The sequence below is a fragment of the Coregonus clupeaformis genome, chromosome 31 (assembly GCF_020615455.1).
Source record: "Coregonus clupeaformis isolate EN_2021a chromosome 31, ASM2061545v1, whole genome shotgun sequence".
NCBI lineage: Eukaryota > Metazoa > Chordata > Actinopteri > Salmoniformes > Salmonidae > Coregonus > Coregonus clupeaformis.
Window position 1 is genome coordinate 17880499 of NC_059222.1, and position 19833 is coordinate 17900331.

Genomic DNA, 19833 nt, shown 5'->3' on the forward strand with positions numbered 1-19833 from the left:
ACATCAGCATTCAGCGAGTGTGGATAGAAGTGTTCCTCTATCCTCCCGAAAGTACAGAGCATCACTATATGTAATCTGGTGTTGAGGTGGTTTATGAAAATCACCTGGGTTTTCTCCTTGTCTCTCTGGACTGTTCTGTAGGTAGTGACCAACTGGGGTGGGGGGGAAGAGAGAGAGAGAATGGTTAGAAAGGTAAATCAAATATAGCTGTACACAGAGATATATGCATTGCAGGCCAACTCCCTACTCTAGTCATCTGTATTTGAGACTGACTGGATGAGCAAGAGAAGACTGATCATAGTGACTGGTACATCCCATAGAGGTGTATTGTAGACATACAGCAGGCCAACTCCCTGTTTTAGCTGTTAGAAATGACTTGCTGAACTGGTAATTACCTAGTTATTATATAGTGATTACACTGATTTCTTTTGAGACTGATTTCCACAAGCGTCACTAAAGGATGTACCATGTGGTACCACTGCTCTATTGTCTCACGACCCCCACCTCTGAGTATTTCCCTCTGTAGTTCCCCAGGCTCTTCTCCACCCTGTGTAGCCGATGGATCAGCTGTTCTTTAGACAGGGCCGACAGGGACTCAGGGCTACCATATGACTCCTCTGCCTCGCTCTCGATGTCCGACGGAGGGTCATAGGCTGGGGTGGCCAGGGGCTCATTCTCCCCCAGGGGGGTGAGGGAGTTAAGAGAGGGGCTGCGGTTCAGGCTCTCTTTGGACGGGGAAAGGAAGAGGCCCTCGGCCCGGCTGGCACCGCGGAGGAGAGACTCCACAGAGGGGACACGCAGCTGTAGCTTCTGGGCAAACGACTGTGGCTCCTCTCTCTGTATGAGGACGGACAGGAGAGTGTATTACTTTACAGTATTCATTACCACATGGCAGTCAACTTTATTGAACTACAATGCATGGGAATGTACATATTTAGCCTTAGCTAGAGACATGTGGGATATGAATGAGTGTTTCCACATGCATGGGTTAAAGATAATCAACAAAACCACTCCTACTGTTAGGCCTAGACTTTATTCAAATTGCATGTTAAATCAGAATGTATCTTCCTCTCTGCAGCTGATTAGACCTAACTGGCATAGCATCTTAAGAGATTTTTATTTTATTTTTAGTAATTATTACCCCCTTTTTCTCCCCAATTTCGTGATTACGATCTTGTCTCATCGCTGCAACTCCCCAACGGGCTCAGGAGAGGCGAAGGTCGAGTCATGCGTCCTCTGAAACATCACCCGCCAAACGGTGCTTCTTAACACCCGCTTGCTTAACCCGGAAGCCAGCTGACCAATGTGTCGGAGGAAACACTGTTCAACTGATGGCCGAGTCTTCCCGCAGGCGCCCGGCCCGCCACAAGGAGTCCCTAGAGTGCGATGAGCCAAGTAAAGCCCCACCGGCCAAACCCACCCCTAACCCGGACGACGCTGGGCCAACTGCGTGCCGCCCTATGGGACTCCCGGTCACGGCCGGTAATGATACAGGCTGGGATCGAACCCCAGGCTGTAGTGACGCCGCCAACACTGCGACGCAGAGCCTTAGACCGCTGCACCACTCGGGAGGCCCAGCATCTTAACTTTTATTCTTAGTTGCTTTATTACCTCTTCAGGACATCAATAACCGTATTTTAATGGAAACGGAAAAGCCAGAGAAAGGTGTTAGGAGGATGAAGTAACAACTTGCCTGAGGAGAAGCCCTCCCATCTCCATTGATGCTTCCTCTAGGTGATCCTGTGGCACTTCTCCTACCACTCTATAGCAGGAGGCAGGAGTGAAAGAGGTTAAAACAAACTAGGCCAGGGTTTAACCAGGGCTGTGTCTGTAATGGCACACTATTCCCTATATACTGTAGTGCACTACTTTTGACCACTACTTTTGACTATGGGCCCTGGTGAAAAAGTAGTGCACTATATAGGTGCCACGGTCAAAGTAGTGCACTTTACATGAATAGGGTGCAATTTCAGACGCAGCCCTGGCACCTGGACCTGTTAGTCTTCCATATGTCCCACACCCAGCCAGCGTGCACTGTACCGCTACGCCTTGATTACTCTGTATAGGATCAAGCAATATTAGCAGAGCCATCTGATATACATGGCTCTGAATATTAGTATTGCTAGTACAGGAGCAATGCAGGGGCTTATGGGTACTGTAGTTGGGTACCCTCATGCAAACTTGGAGAAAACAGAGGGGTTAAATTACAAGATAGAAGGCATCTCTACTGTACAACATACAGTAACAGAACAGATAGGGGTTAAAATAGAACTACAACTGGTAGCCATTAAAAACTACAACTGGTAGCCATTTTTCTACACAGCAGCCATGAGGTCAAAACAAACAATCGAACTTGATTAGAGGGGCCAGTAGCTGAAGAGGTCGAACGGCATTGCTGTGGGTCACTCCAGCAGGATGTTATTGTAGGTTAACTAGAACGTAGTAGAGACAGGTGTAGTAGTGTTGTTGTGAACGTTAGCTGGGTAGCCTGGCTGGTTGGTTATAGAAAGGTCAGAGTTGGGTGCATCAGCCACCAAACAGAAGAAAATGGACTGAAAGAGGGAGGGGCTGCCTGAATTGTCCAAGAACCTCATCTTCAGTTTTAAAAAGGTTTTTAAGTATTTTGCTACAGAGTGACCTAATGAACACGACCCAGTTGTTGGCCTACTTGTAAGCTTGTTTGAGTTAACCTGTTAACAATTTCCTCCTCTCCTTTCTGTTCACTCTCCTCCTTTGAGTACCATGTCCGATATTGATACTAGATAAGAAAAGCAAGGGGTTTTCTACAAGCGTAATCTTTAAATCAGACCAGAGATACCAGTCAATAAGCTGTCCCAGTTACAAAGAAATGTTGAGAGCACACTTACACATGAAACATACGTATTACAGACAGAGTTATAAACCCATTGCAAAGTATCAAAAAGATTAATAAATGATGGTACAACAAATGAAAACCTATATACAAATGTATTATGGTAGTTTTTAGGTTGCGATTGGAGACACTGATGAGAAGGGACACGTTTCACAATGTGTCTGGTTTGCTGTGAGGCTACAAAGCAGCAGGGTCTGCTTTGACTACAACGGCCAGTCATTTCATTTGCCTTTGGGTCTGAGAGTGTGAGTAGGTCAAACCAATGCCCCCTCACCCTGCCTTACAGGCAGACAAAGGGAAGAGCCCCAGAGTGGCTAAGTGTGAGGTTCAGAGTAGTGGAAAACAGGCCTGACTGGCTCTCAATCAATGAATTATACATGGACTAATGTCTAGACACAACCCATCCCCACAACCCAGGCTGTGAAGGCTGCCTACAACTACACCCAAAACTGTCATTCCAAGATGCTGTTTAGGTTAGGCCATGTGTGCAGACAGGGCATGAGGGAGGAAAACAGTACTGTCACTGGATGTGAAAACTGGCAGTGGCATCATTAACCAGCAGACCAGCAGCCTAGTTTTGGTTGTTGTACACAGTCTGTCAGGCCACTGGCCAAGGCATGATGACTAACCGTACTGACAGTCTGGATGGGAAGACTGAAGACCGCAGGATGCAGTCTTTCTGTGGTTTTACAGTCTGTCAGGGTGACGGTTGTCTAATTTGCTCCCTACTTCTTTCCCCTTGGCCCTAACCCATCAATGTTGGCAGATCTGAGGGGCCTGGATAGGAATAAGCAGCGTAGTGCTGGAGCAGGATGTGCCAGGGCAGGTGTGTTAGGGATATCTCTAGCAGATGACAACAGTACTGGTATGGTGGTGCTGTGTCAACAGACATGCCAGTCAGTCAGGCTAGCGTAGCAGCAACCAGAAGCCTAGCAACATGTACCAGTAGCTTAGTCTCTGTAGTTCTACACAATCTGTCGGGGCAGGGCATGTAAAGGGATATCTAGCCAAACAGAAGGATGTAGGCTGTGTTCCCTATATAGTGCACTATATATTCCATATGTAGGGAATAGGGTGCGTCCCTGCCATTCAGGACACGTGGTAGCTTCCCCTCTGCAGTTATACTAAGCCAACAGATGACTAACGGCACTGTGTCAACAGACAACTATGCCAGCCTGGCTTCCAGACCCCAGGCGGTGGAAATCAGAGCTACACTGGTACTGTGTTTCAAGGTCAGAAGTAGAGCATGTCTGCAGTCTCTGCACTCAAACACAGTAAGAAACCAGGCTAACAGGATAGCTGCTAGTCTAGAGGTCTCCAAGAGGGCTAACATGGACAGGTTAGTATGCCTTTGGGTTAAACTGAACAGCTCTTTGCCGTTATGAGGAACAAATAGGCTGTGTGTTTATAAAGGCACATTTAACATTTACTTTCAAGTTAAAGGTTTTGTATCAACACACAGTCACGAACGGATTACATTGATGGGCTAATATTAGGAAGTGATTCCTACTTAATATTGCTCAAAACAGTAACATATCTCTGAGTCAGTACCTTTATTTAAACAAATACTACATTATAGTCAGGTGATGATATCTTGTTAGATGGTCCTGGGTGGCTCATTTGGTAGAGCACGGCGCTTGCAACGCCAAGGGTAGTGGGTTCGATTCCCACTGGGCCCACCAATACATACGCTTTGGATAAAGGCGTCTACTAAATGGCTTACATGTTGATGAAAGATGACATGGTTCAATGGTAAAAGCAGTGTAGGCACGAGGCCACATATAAAATAACATGTTATTAGTCATGTTTCTTAAACAACAGGTGTGGACTAACAGTGAAATGCTTACTTACGGGCCCGTCCCAACAATGCAGAGAGAAAGAAAACAGAGTAATAGAAAAATAAAACATGTAATAATAAAAGTAATAATAGATACACAATGAGTAACGATAACTTGTTAATTCTAGATGAGTGTGATGACAGCCTAGAGAAGGATTAGGCACATCTCTAAATGCAGATAATCTGCAAATCCTCCAGACAGACAGACAGGCTAGCCAGCCCATCCTGCTCTGTTTTTCAACAGCAATCTAGCCTGTAGCATAGTCTGTCAATTCCATTTCAATTCAGGAAATAAACTGGAATGTCAACCCCAACCCCGCTGGCTAGCTAAATGTTTCGGGGGGACAACTTGGTCTATTCTAAGAGCATGAGATTGCGACCAATGTATTGTGTGGTACTTTCCAATGGTATTTCAATAGATGAGGTGAGGAGGAATGGGAATGAGGAGTGTATTATTCTACTTCCTTCTAACACCAGCTTGGTTGTTTTGGTGTCCTATCTTTAATATAAATGTGTCACTCAACACCAATCAGAAGGGTATTGTATTGTTGGACGGGCTGTTTGTTTGACCACTACTAATAAATTATATTTAGATGGGGAAATATGCATAAAACAAAATAAATGAAAATCTTTCATGGCTCTAGGAAAAGCTTCAACTACGCAAGCTAAGTAGAGAAGGTCCGGAGGCACATCGCACAACTATAAACTCTCCAAACAAACAAAACAGAAGACTTTTGGGGTGAGAAGCAGGAACAAGGAAGGGAATGAAATCTATAGTAAACTATACAGGAGGTTGGTAGGGTTTCAGGGGCTAGCAACTATAAAGGATAACTAAAGAATCAGGATAACATCAATTTCTGTCAATGCCGAGACAACTGAAGGAGAAACTATTGGATAATAACAAACCGGCATACTGCACAAAGCACATCAAGCTTCTATCCCAACAGTCACATTTACAAACCAACAATCACTCCCAAGGGATAAGATGCAAGGTTAGGAGGTGGTGAGATGCCTTCAAGTTACGAACACCAAAGAAAACGGATAAGGAGAAGAAAAAGACAGAGAGAGCAGGGTTCAAGCAGTCTTCACTGGTTCTAAACAGCAGGCCAGCTCCTCTACCCTCTACCCAGGAGCGAGGGAAGAAGAACGAGGGGGGCAGGAGGAGAAGAGGCGGCAGGGGTGGGTGTGAGGGGGGGGGCGAACCGAACTCACCGCACTGGCTACCTGAGCAACCTGAGCTTGAGGAGCTTTGGGGGGTGGCTTTGATTGGTCCAGAGCAAAGATAGTATACTCAGAGAGAAAAGCAGGTTCGGCTATCATCCCGGCCAGCACCTGACCCCAGGTCAAAGGTCAGTGTGTCAACGGGACGACAGATGGGGGGGAGACAGAGAGCAATGAGAAAAACAACACCATGAGAGTGAGTGAAACAGTGCTGAGGAGAGTGTAGTCTGCCCAGATTCTCTGGAGAGACACTGGTCAGAGAGAGAAAACGAAAGTGAGAGAATCTGACAAAGAGAGAGGAAAACACAGAGCGAGAGAGTGAGAGACTGGTCAGAGAGAAACGGAGAGAAATAAAAAGATGGAAAGAACACCCAATCAACATTAGGACTATATGGCATTTACTGAATTTGACATCCCAGTATCTGTGTCCTCCATTGCGAAATTGCCTTTCATGAGATTGATAGAAAGGTAGGCCTAAATGTCAAATCAGGATGTCCAAGTCATCATTAACCTAAACATTATTTTCATGAGGCTAATTTGCCTACATTTATGTGGGGCACAGAAACAGTGAAGTCAAAGGAGTAAAGGCTGGAGCTGACGGTGATCTAGAGATGCTTTGAAGACGATGAGGAGAAGATGCCTCTAGGCTATCTGAAGCCATATAGTGGGATGGCCTTCCTTCAGGGGAGATGATAAAGCCGGGTGCTGTCTGAGAGGGCTACAATTCACTACCTCAGGCTGGATTTGGTTGGTGAATATCTTTGGCTTGGATTTAAAATGCAGAACCAATCAATTATTTGCTGAGGTAGCTTATTTCTTACGATGGATTTTGAAATGGATGTGTTGAAAATAAAGATGGTTAGCCTATGATCATGTGTATTTTTTTATTTGAAGATGTGGATATGCCTAATTGGATTTACTGTACAAAACGCTGTGATTTTAAGTCAAAGTCCTAATATTAAAATGTTGTTGTATATATTGCCATTCATCGAGATCCATCCAACTACACCTTAACTAAAGTCAAAAGTCTGTCTCAATTGATCAGAGTTCCACCAGCAGTCTTCAGACGATTATTGATTGTAGAAGCCGAACTGCTGCATATTGGCCGAGGCTACTTCCTCAGAACAGTCTGAGAACACGTCACTTCACTTGTTTAGGCTACATTCCAAAGGCAGAGGTCTTTCGAAAAAAACTCGGCATGCCGACACATTGTGGTTCACCCATGGAATTAATTGAAGTACTATCCTAGACCTGAACAATAAAACAACCAAACAATTGGCTAGGACTTGTTGAAGACAGTCAAAAAGGTTTAGCTACTTTTCAATAGTGCAAATGTTTCTTAACCCTATTCATTTGGTAATTTATTGTATAAAAACGTAGTTCAGGCCTAATAAGTGATTGAAATTAAGCAGGTCCTTAACTGAACCCCTGGGGCCCTGAATTGTCTGACTACTTAGTCCACAATTTCCTCTAACTAGGCTACATTGCCTCCATCCATGTCCGTCATGGTTTGTTTTAACCAGCTTTAAATCGATGCAGGGCTGAGACTTAAGGGATGATACTTGTTGAACAGTTTATCTTTTGGGTGAGGCTACAGAAACTTTAAACCCTTGGAAATGCATTAGGGCAGTTTTATCATGATGCAGCAGAGCATGGGGGCGTAGTCCTCTGGAAGCACTGCAGACATAGGCCCAAGTCAGGGTCCAAGTCCTGGAGGGCCGAAACACTTCTGGTAGTTAACTGCACTCACCTGGGGCCTCATTTATCAATCACGCAATGGCACAAATCTGTGCGTAAACCATTTGTGGGATAATTTCCACAGAAAGTGTGAGATTTATCAATATGAACGTTTGCTTGCGAGTGTGTGTAAATGTCCACACAGCCATGCCAAGTGGTGGAATAAGGGAACTGCTGCTTGTCAAGCGTAGAATGGGGAAAATATATGTTGAAAATGTCTGAAATTGTGAGAGTAATAATTCAATAATTCTCTGTTTCATTGTATTTCCATTGTGAATTCATTCATATCTTGACAGGCATATAATTTGACCACTTCAGTGCAGTTGTTACGATAATAATCAATTTAAGTACTGTCATTTGTTCAATTAGAGGCACGTGTGAAAGTGAAACCATTGTTGAAATACTATAAAATAATTAGATAATGGGAAATCGAATTAGGCTGATCTTGCTCTGTTGGGAGATTTGTCACACGCTGCATTTAGCAGAGACAAGTGGGACTTTTTTTTTGCAGAAAGTACAGATTGGCTCATCAGATATTGTTTCCCAAAACCAATCTTATAAGATTTATGCGAGGATTTAAGACCTACTTTAAAAAGGCAAACGCATGCTATTCCGGTGCACATCCAAGTGCTATCCACCCTCGGGTTTTTGGCAACGGCCACTTTTCAACGGGAGCTTGCTTGATCGGCATCTCACAGCCCTCGATGAGCCAATGTTTTGGATGCAAATCAGCAGCAAAACAAACATACAATTTCCATACAGCATCGCACAACAGGTTGAAGTCAAGATGGGTTTCTTTGCAATCAATGGGTTCCCAAATACGAACGGTGCAACAGACGGCACAAACATCGCCATAAAAGCACCATCCCAATACGAGTTCAACTATGTGAACAGAAAAGGCTTCCACTCTTAATGTGCAGGTGATAGGTTATGTGATGTGCAAAAGACGTTGCTGAACGTGGTGGTACACACAACCCTTTCATTCTGCAGAACAGCAATGTTGGCCTATACGCCTACATGAGGGAGCTGTTGAGGACGGATGGCTTATTGGTGAGTGTTGCCTACTCATTTGAAGTATATTTGTCATTGCTAAAGCAACTAATTGTCTTAATGGTCTTCTCTTTATAGCTATGTTTTTATTTTTACTGGTCAAGCCACAACTGAGCGAGTCAAATAAAACCTTTCGTTGTACTCAATCTCTGACACTAGCACCTCTATCTAATCTCGGAAACGTTATTTTATCATAGCTTTTTTTGGTTACGACGTTATATTCCATAGTATGGTGTTGTATATTCCCCACTGGCTTTAAAGGGATGATTTTGACCATATATAGAAATGCAAATAGCCAAGGTTGTGCATGAACACTGAGAACAATTGGTATTTATCAATGGTTATGTGGGGGGAAATTACAAATTAGACATGTTATGCTGTTTTTTTACTTAAAGAATTGTCTATTGTTATTAGTTTGTGTTTGTTTACTGATACAAACTTGTCTTTGTGTGACTTAGTCATAAGACTGGGCGTATAGCTAAGAGACGTTTGGGAGCGACCGCAGCATGTGACACATCCCAAGTTTTACTATCTGCAGGAACTCAGCTGTGTGTAAATGTGTAGGAAGGAACAGACAATGGTGTGAGCTGTGGCAACGTCAGATATCTTAGTCTCCACAGCAAAGCTAATCACCTTTTACACTATGTTCCCCGCCACTGTTTCCACACATCTGCTAACTGCCACGTAAACAAAGAAAGTTGTACTTTTCTATAAAAGCTGAGACCCAACTCTGTTCGTTGGGTCCTTAACTCTGCACCATTGAGTGATTGCTAACTGCTCAATTTTTGCAAATCTTATAATAAAGTTGTTTGAAGAATCTACAGTCAATCTTCCTTTTGGTTAGAATTTCCACGACAGTTATCTCCTACCGGTGTGTGTATGAGGCTCGTAGAACTGTTTGATAAATCACACCTTTTCTATTCGTACGAACATTCTACATTCCGTTCGTAAGTAGTATTTTAGAATAGTATACACGCAATATTGATAAATGAAGACCCTGGTGTCCGAGGTCTGAATCAGTCCCTGAAAACCAAACGTTTTTCGGCCCTCCAGGACCAGAGTTGAAGAGCCCTGGCCTTAGTCATCGATCCAAGAGGTGATAGAGGAACAGAAGTAAACCAGGGCTTTGGGACCTACACATCATATCACTGATCTACTAGGCCTATGTCTAATGATGAACAGTAAGGGCCAGTTTCCTGAACACAGATAAATCATAGTTTCTACAATCTCCATTGAAAGTCTTTCGTAGTTCAGGTAGGACTAGGCTTCATATGTTTCCGGGAAACTAGCCCTAAGAGTAAGATCTAGGACTAATATAACATTATTGCAAGCAATCCTTACAAGAAAGTGATCCTAAGGTGGCAGTGCATTCTGTAGGCCTATTTCTCCTGGCTGTGCAAGCTGCTGTTGCAGTGTAGAGCCAAAGCATATCAACAGAAGACTGTAGTGTAGGTCAGATGATATTACATACATCATTGGATGACACTCATGTCTTACCTCTCTATCACTAGGGGAGGCTGAGGCATCTTGGTGCAGGGAGGGGAGGGTGTGGCTGCTACGTCTCTCTCCAGGGCCAATCTTAGGGAAAATTATTGATATTTATCATGATATAAACAACACGTTTGTCCAACATGTTCAAGCCCACAGAGTAAGGATTTCACACTACACATAAGAAAAAGGCATCTGTTAAAGCTAGATAATATTGTTGTTTACTTGGCTATCTTTAGGTAAGATTCTAGTGTTGACTCACTAACAGACCAAGCTACCCTTACTAAACAATAGGCTACTATTTTCTGTAAACATTGCCAGCTTGACAGACAGGTTTTATAGACAGACTATGGAAACACATTACCTTGAGATCCACAGATATCATGGGTTAAAATTCAATGATTATCCAGTAGGAGTGACATGCATGGAGCTGTCCAAATGAAGCCACCAGCTGACTGGCTAGACAGCTACAAGGAACTGTAGCTACAGTATTAACAAGTCCACTCAATCAATTATTTAAAGATGATCTGGCTGGAGAACATTTAAATAGTTCCACAGACAGCTACAATTGATTTGATTAAATGTACACAAAACAATAACTATTGTTCTGTTATTGTGTTTTTAACATGTCACATATAGATTAGCCAAGCTAGCTAGCTAGACTTTGGTTCGGAGCTGCTCAGACGTGACTCCCTAAAAACACAATACATCTACGACCGGAAGTGACTTTTGTGGATCTTTTATAGCAGTTGGCAACCAACTTTAAGGTGCATTACTGCCACCAACTGAACTGGAGTGTGGACTAGAGACAGAGAAGGTCTAAATCCTACCCAATATTTTCATCTCCCTAAGGAAACAAAATACAGAATTAAATACTACATCCCTTGAAGATTACCCCAGCAGTTCACTTAAAATATTGGTTCTTCAACCCCATTACTCCTCAAATCTAATAACAATCGCTCCCTTTCCCTCCCATATTTCTGGCACTGAAATAGAATGTGTTCCACTGTTTCCATCTACTCCTGACAATGATCATACCATCAATGTTTCCTCACCAATTTCAATGTACTATGGAGCCTTGTGTGTCCCAGTATCAGCCTTGTGATTACACTTTCCTCCCTTCTCTCGGCCTGAGGACCTCCCTGCCCCCACCTTTTCCTGAATCTTATACAGGTGTCTTCCCTTTCCCACAACTCTTGCCATTTGTTTTTAACCACTGTTTTTATCAACCCCTTGGCTTATGCTTTACTGATTGACAATTCCATCTCAACATTAGGATGTTTAAGAGCCTAATTGGCGATAACATCCACCTCAATCCCCTCTACTCCCACATGAGCTGGTACCACGAGGAACATCACAAATACCCCCATCTGTCTCACCCTATACAAGCACTGCAAAACCTCATTCAATACATCCTGTCTGCTCAGAGACACAAATTAATTTAAGGTCATTGGTGCTGCACAAGAGTCAGAGCAGGTGACTACCCTGTCTGGCCTCATCTCCTCCACCCACTCTGCAGCCAAGAGTATGGACATCAACTCCATTGTGTAAACAGATAAATGATCCGTTGCTCTTTTTGTCACTGCCACCTTAAACTCAGGAACACTAAAAGCTGTTTTAGGGTCCTTAGATCCATATGTGAATATATTCAAGAAAACATAGTATTGTGCTGAATCTACTCCTTCCTCAACAGCTCTTACCCTCTCAAGCAACCCAAGATCTATCACTGGCTGAGGGAGCAACCAAGGTGGGATAGCAGGAAGAACCACAGAGGGGCTAAACTCCCTCCCAACAACCCCATCTCATCCACCCAAAACTTGTATTCAGATTTTGTTCATGTTCCCAGCACTCTAGGAGCACCTTTTTTGTAGGATGTGTAACCTTATGTCCTTGAAGATTTACCCAATATATCATGGTTAGCTGTTGTCTTCTTAACTTTAACGGCAATTCTCCCAACTCTACCTGTGTTGCTGCCACCGCGGAGGTCCTGAGTGCTCCACAACATATTCTTAGGGCTTGGGCCTGGATTACATCTAGTTTTTTTAAAGATGTCTGAGCCGCTGATCCATATGCTACACTTCCATAATCCATTGATTACCTTAACAGCGCTATATATAGCATTTAACGCCATTCTATCAGCCCCCCAGTCCATTCCTGACAGGCAACGCATCACATTCAATATTTTCTTTCCTTTACAACTACTCTGTTAATATTACATTTACATTTTAGTCATTTAGCAGACGCTCTTATCCAGAGCGACTTACAGGAGCAATTAGGGTTAAGTGCCTTGCTTAAGGGCACATCGACAGATTTTTCACCCAGTCGGCTCGGGGATTAGGACCAGCGACCTTTCGGTTACTGGCACAACGCTCTTACCCACTAAGCTACCTGCCGCCCCAATATGCTCTGCCCATGTCATTTGAGTGTCAAACCAGACCCTCAGAAACCTAAACACTCCCACCCTCTCCAGATTCCTTCCATACAACTTCAAGTACATATCCTCCCCAACCTTCCTCATAGAAAACTTGAAGCCCCACCTGAGGGACCACTGCTCAACTTCACTGATCGCTTCTTGAACTCTCCTGGCTGTATGGGTAATATTTCTCCCTCTCTTCCACAGTGCCCTGTCATCCGCAAACAATGACCTCCCAATATCAGGTCTCACCTGGGAGAATACATTGTCAATCATAATGGATAACAACAAAGGACTAATTACACTTCCCTGGGGGGTACCATTATCTACCGCATAGCTTTCTGACAGAGCTCCCCACCCTCACTTGTATTGATCACCCAAAAAGAAAGTCCTTTATCCAATTAAAAACCCTTCCTCCAACCCCCATGACATCCAGCTTGATAAGTAGGCCTTCCTTCCACATCATAGGCCTTCTCTACATCGAAGAAAACAGCTACCACCACCTCCTTATTTGCCTGTGCCTTTCGTATGACTGACTCAAGGCACAGTACAGGATCCATCGTTCCCCTGCCTTTCCTGAACCCACTTTGATCTGGTGACATTAGTCCTCTACACTCCAGAAAGTAAGTCAGCCTTTCCGTTATCATCCTTTCCATAAATTTACATACATGAGATGTCAACGCTATCGGCCTATAGCTTGAAGGACAAGTAGGGTCTTTCCCTGGTTTCTGTATCGGCACCACTACAGCCTGCTTCCAACTTCCAGGAAGTTTCCCTTCCTGCCACACCTTATTGTAAAGGCCCAATACTTTCCCCTTTGCAGTGTCACTGAGATGAGCCATCATGATGTAACATCTCATCCTTCCCAGGAGATGTTACCCCAGCTTTAGCTAATGCTCTCTTCATCTCAGGGGCATTCAATGAATCCCCTACCATCTCTCTCTAATCCAGGACCCCCGGATGTTCTCCTCTGACCAACTCTCCCACGCTGCCCCTCTTCTGTCAGATTATTTGAGCTGTGCACCTTCACAAATGCCTGGGCTAACATCTCTGCCGTCTCCATATCTCTCACTGCAACAATCTCCTTACTTTGCAGCACAGGGAGATCCCAATCTCATCTGACCCTATTCATCCTCTTAATCATCCCCAATATCTCTCCCACAGGAGTGGTCCTGCCTCTTAGCTGTCCTAATGATCCTCCTTACTACTGCTTGTGCTTGTTTATACTGAATCAGGTGTTGGTAATTATGGGACCTTTTCAACTTTCTGAAAGTCCTGTTCCTACTCTTCACTGCTTTTCTACACTCTTCAGTCCACCATCCGATCCTCGTTTGTTAAGACAAATGACACTGCTGGTCCTGCTCACACTGCCCTACCCTATGCTTTGACTTCTTTCTCCCCTCTCTCTCCAGATAAAATCTTGCGACTTGTGACTGCAGGCCGCCCAACAACCTGCCCGCTTGACCCTATCCCCTCCTCTCTTCTCCAGACCATCTCCGGTGACCTTTTCCCCTACCTCACCTCGCTGATCAACTCATCCTTGACCGCTGGCTATGTCCCTTCCGTCTTCAAGAGAGCGAGAGTTGCACCCCTTCTCAAAAAACCAACACTCGATCCCTCTGATGTCAACAACTACAGACCAGTATCCCTTCTTTCTTTTCTTTCCAAAACGATTGAGCGTGCCGTCTTTAGCCAACTCTCTTGCTATCTCTCTCAGAATGACCTTCTTGATCCAAACCAGTCAGGTTTCAAGACTGGTCATTCAACTGAGACTGCTCTTCTCTGTGTCACGGAGGCTCTCCGCACTGCTAAAGCTAACTCTCTCTCCTCTGCTCTTGTCCTTCTAGACCTGTCTGCTGCCTTTGATACTGTGAACCATCAGATCCTCCTCTCCACCCTCTCCGAGCTGGGCATCTCCTGCGCGGCTCACTCTTGTATTGCGTCCTACCTGACCGGTCGCTCCTACCAAGTGGCGTGGCGAGAAGCTGTCTCCGCACCACGTGCTCTCACCACTGGTGTCCCCCAGGGCTCAGTTCTAGGCCCTCTCCTATTCTCGCTATACACCAAGTCACTTGGCTCTGTCATATCCTCACATGGCCTCTCCTATCATTGCTACGCTGACGATACACAACTAATCTTCTCCTTTCCCCCTTCTGATAACCAGGTGGCGAATCGCATCTCTGCATGTCTGGCAGACATATCAGTATGGATGACGGATCACCACCTCAAGCTGAACCTTGGCAAGACGGAGCTGCTCTTCCTCCCGGGGAAGGACTGCCCGTTCCATGATCTCGCCATCACGGTTGACAACTCCGTTGTGTCCTCCTCCCAGAGTGCGAAGAGCCTTGACGTGACCCTGGACAACACCCTGTCGTTCTCCGCTAACATCAAGGCGGTGACCCGATCCTGTAGGTTCATGCTCTACAACATTCGGAGAGTACAACCCTGCCTTACACAGGAAGCGGCACAGGTCCTAATCCAGGCACTTGTCATCTCCCGTCTGGATTACTGCAACTCGCTGTTGGCTGGGCTCCCTGCCTGTGCCATTAAACCCCTACAACTCATCCAGAATGCCGCAGCCCGTCTGGTGTTCAACCTTCCCAAGTTCTCTCACGTCACCCGCTCCTCCGCACACTCCACTGGCTTCCAGTTGAAGCTCGCATCTGTTACAAGACCATGGTGCTTGCCTATGGAGCTGTGAGGGGAACGGCACCTCCGTACCTTCAGGCTCTGATCAGTCCCTACACCCAAACGAGGGCATTGCGTTTCATCCACCTCTGGCCTGCTGGCTCCCTTCCTCTGCGGAAGCATAGTTCCCGCTCAGCCCAGTCAAAACTGTTCGCTGCTCTGGCACCCCAATGGTGGAACAAGCTCCCTCACGACGCCAGGACAGCGGAGTCACTCACCACCTTCCGGAGACATTTGAAACCCCACCTCTTTAAGGAATACCTGGGATAGGATAAAGTAATCCTTCTACCCCCCCCCAAAAAATAAAATAAAAAATAAAAATAAAAAAATTGTAAAGTGGTTATGCCACAGGCTATAAGGTGAATGCACCAATTTGTAAGTCGCTCTGGATAAGAGCGTCTGCTAAATGACGTAAATGTAAATGTTTCTCCCCTCAGTACCCATAGGAATCACCTGCCTTGCTCCTTCTCCTCCCTGTACCCATAGGAATCACCTGCCTTGCTCCTTCTCCTCCCTGTACCCATAGGAATCACCTGCCTTGCTCCTTCTCCTCCCTGTACCCATTGGAATCACCTGCCTTGCTCCTTCTCCTCCCTGTACCCATAGGAATCACCTGCCTTGCTCCTTCTCCTCCCTGTACCCATAGGAATCACCTGCCTTGCTCCTTCTCCTCCCTGTACCCATTGGAATCACCTGCCTTGCTCCTTCTCCTCCCTGTACCCATAGGAATCACCTGCCTTGCTCCTTCTCCTCCCTGTACCCATAGGAATCACCTGCCTTGCTCCTTCTCCTCCCTGTACCCATTGGAATCACCTGCCTTGCTCCTTCTCCTCCCTGTACCCATAGGAATCACCTGCCTTGCTCCTTCTCCTCCCTGTACCCATAGGAATCACCTGCCTTGCTCCTTCTCCTCCCTGTACCCATAGGAATCACCTGCCTTGCTCCTTCTCCTCCCTGTACCCATAGGAATCACCTGCCTTGCTCCTTCTCCTCCCTGTACCCATAGGAATCACATGCCTTGCTCCTTCTCCCCCCTGTACCCATAGGAATCACATGCCTTGCAGGCCCCTGCTATTGCTCCTCTTACTCCATCATTGACTGTTTCTTTACCTGAATTTAGATTAACCTCAGACAGCTCCTGTTCACCCAACTCCTGAAGCTGACCACACTCTGCTTTTGCAAATATCCATCTCCTCAATCCATTTCCTACTGAATCTTCCACCCTCATTCCTACAGTACACATGATAGGATAGTGATCACTACCCCCTGTAGAGTCCTCCACAACCTCCCAACTACATTTCATTTTAATTTTAGTCATTTAGCAGACGCTCTTATCCAGAGCAACTTACACAGTTAGTGAGTGCATACATTTTCATACTGGCCCCCTGTGGGAAACGAACCCACAACCCTGGCGTTGCAAGCGCCATGCTCTACCATCTGCCTGCCATTGAACTTGAGTTCAGAGTAAGATCCAGAGCAGATTCATTTCCCATTACTGGGTCAATCCTGGTTCCCCGGCCTTCATTAAGACTCACAAAGCCCTTTCTCATCAGGTAGTTCCTCCAACACTTGTCCATTTACATCAGTACGTAACCCTCCCCAGAGCGCACTATGAGCATTAAAATCCCCACACCACATTACCCATCTCGACCTTCTACATTGCCAAGGGCCATCAACTCTAGTCTCTTACACGGGTTGTAAAAGTTCACTATGACCATATTCCCCCCTCCCAACCACACCTCTACCACTACATATTCCTGTTCCACTCCCTCTCCCACACACCTATATGGGATCCCCCGCTTTATAAAGGTAGCACATCCTGCCCCTGCCACCCCTACAGACTGCAACATAACCTTGTATTACAAAATCTAGAGTAGGTTTAAGCCATGTCACATCAGGTTTGGCTGGTAACTCTTCAAGAAACTGTTTGAACTCTTGCCCATTAGCCATCAAACTTCTGGCATTGCATTGAAGGATTAACACCATTATGAAAATTAACCAATACATGATTCCTGGCTGGACTGATTCTCAATCTTATTGAGGTCATCCTGTACATTTTCCCATGTCAGTCCTGTGATCCAAAGATACTTCACTGCCTGCTCCACTATGATCGGAATCTTCTTAGTCTTAGATTGTAATTTTTCCGTGCAATTGATTGCTGCTGTTACAAATGTAACAACCTTCCTCATGTCTCCTACCAGTCTTGTGTTCTCCTCCACTCTGCTCCCTACATCACTCCCAACCTGCATCTCAATCTGCCATAGAATACCTGCTCTTCTAGGTGCCCCGCTTGTTTCTGTGTGAACTACCTTCACTGCTTCTGCATACGAGATTTTACGCTCACTCCGCGCCTGCTACGTTTACACCTGTCTTTTCATTACTGCACAACCCCCATATGCCACACTATGGGTTGATAGTAGTTACAGCACTTTAACTGGACCCCGTCTTCACATTCCCCATATGCATGTTCTCCCCACACTTCACACATCTTATTTTGCCTTTACACATCGCCATCACATGCCCAAACCTTTGACAGTTATTGCAACGCAATGTTTCGGAACATAAGCTCGCACATAGTAACTTATATACCCAATCCTACATTTCTGGCAGTACCAGCTCCTCAAAGTTTAGTAGCACTGACAGGCTATTCTTCCCATCTCGTGTCATCTGAAGGCACTTTGCCTCAATAAGAGAGCCTCCTCCTTTATTTCTTTCATGTTAACAATTTCTGGAACTCCTGTAATAACTCCCTTCACCCACTGCCATCCAGTTTGATCCATCACAAGAACTTTAGCAGACACAACCTCTCCTACTTTACTCTCCAAATCCCTTGTTAACGCGATCGGACTCACCGCCGTGACTCCACCCTCATCCTTAAATTTCACCAACACCTTGAACTCCAATTCTCTTAGTACAACAATGAAAACCGAACCTCCCTCATCACTACTTTCCTCCGACAAGACCTGCAAAGGCTCCTCAGGCTTCCTCTTCTTCTTAAACTTTAGTCTCACTACTTTACCTCCACCTTTTCCCACTCCACTCCTTCCCATCCTCCTCAACTCGTAACCCCCCTAGCTACCTTTCCATCCATCTCTGCTCCTGTCCAGCCCAGTGTTGCTCAAACACCTCCACAGGACCTTGCGCCAAACAATAAAACAATATCACTGGCTTTCGACGTTTCGTAGCAGGTTAGGAGTTCTTACTTTACTTCAGTGGTTAGGAGAACATATGGTGCTTTCAAGACAACTGGGAACTCGGAAAATCATGACATCAGTGATTTTCAGGTAGGAAAGTCGGAGATCTAGAAAGATGCCAGAGTTTCCAAGTTGGAATTCCAAGTTGGATGACCATTCAAAACTATTTTTCCCAGTCGGAGTTCCCAGTTATCTTGAACACACTGAAGAGTTCCGGAGTACCCAGTTGTTTTGAACGCAGCAGGTTAGGAGAATTAGGCGTTCTCCTAACCTGCAACTAAAAAGGTCACTTCCGGTTGTAGTTATATCGAAGGGGCGTGTTTTTAGGGAATCTCCAGACTCTGAGATGCTAGCAAATTAGTCGTTTTGCAGAATAGTGGAATATACTAGACATTTGAATGTGGCTACGGTTGTTGTGTTTGACCGAAAACATTAAGGTATCAAACTAGCTAGCGCGCTAGTTATCTAGCTAGCTAGCTACGCAAATCAAAACCGAAATAGTTCTGCCCTACTAGCTACCATGACATGTTAGTTCGAACAGCTGAGCTTGACAACTGGTAAACCAACCTGGGCCTGTTGGGGTGACTGCGCATTCCTTTGCGGCGATTGCTCCTCGTTTATCTTTTGCTTTAGTTTCTTGAACATCTTTTCACCCCGATGTTGCTTCCAAGCGAAATGTATTTTATTTTAATGTAATTCCTGCATCCAATATTGTGTATTATTCCTGGTCACTCGTCTCTTCTTGCAGGTGACCAGTGTAGTGCGCATGTGCAGCCGACGTGGAGCAAAATGAGCGACAGAGTATTAAGTAACGGCAAGCGGAATGGGACAAACGATGCCAGTGTTGCCGCGTTCATACACTAGTCGGAACTAGGAAACGTTGACATTACCGACTTGCTGGTTCGTTGAACGCGGCACGTGTCTATAACTACAACCAGTTAGCAAGTCGAACATTTCAGAGTTTGCTAGTTCCAACTAGTATCTGAACGCAGCATGTGTGGGTTTGGGAGACACTCTTTTCAAGCCATTTCGCCTGGTGGGCGGTGTTATACATCACAGTGCATGGGCGTACAGTCGTGGTCAAAAGTTTTGAGAATGACACAAGTATTGGTCTTCACAAAGTTCGCTGCTTCAGTGTTATGAGATATTTTTGTCAGATGTTACTATGGTATACTGAAGTATACTTACAAGCATTCCATAAGTGTCAAAGGCTTTTATTGACAATTACATTAAGTTTATGCAAAGAGTCAATATTTGCAGTGTTGACCCTTCTTTTTCAAGACCTCTGCAATCCGCCCTGGCATGCTGTCAATTCATTTCTGGCCCACATCCT

At 45.1% G+C, this 19833-nt stretch overlaps 1 protein-coding gene across 5 annotated transcripts in view; it reads right to left on the minus strand.

The window, feature by feature from the left end:
* Nucleotides 1–19269, minus strand: part of LOC121547674 (golgin subfamily A member 4) — a 62415-nt gene extending 43146 nt beyond the window's left edge. For 3 of the 5 annotated variants that reach the window (XM_041859051.1, XM_041859052.1, XM_041859050.1), the window contains exons 1-6: nucleotides 19068–19269; nucleotides 10215–10295; nucleotides 5922–6041; nucleotides 1694–1762; nucleotides 505–837; nucleotides 105–152 (exon numbers count right to left, since the gene is read on the minus strand). In XM_041859051.1, coding sequence (XP_041714985.1) covers nucleotides 105–152; nucleotides 505–837; nucleotides 1694–1762; nucleotides 5922–6041; nucleotides 10215–10295; nucleotides 19068–19145 — 729 coding nt within the window. In that variant the 5' untranslated portion in view covers nucleotides 19146–19269. The remainder of the gene's footprint in view (nucleotides 1–104; nucleotides 153–504; nucleotides 838–1693; nucleotides 1763–5921; nucleotides 6042–10214; nucleotides 10296–19067) is intronic. The other 2 variants (XM_041859053.1, XM_041859054.1) reach the window with 2 other exon arrangements.
* Between the last annotated feature and the right edge of the window lie 564 nt (nucleotides 19270–19833).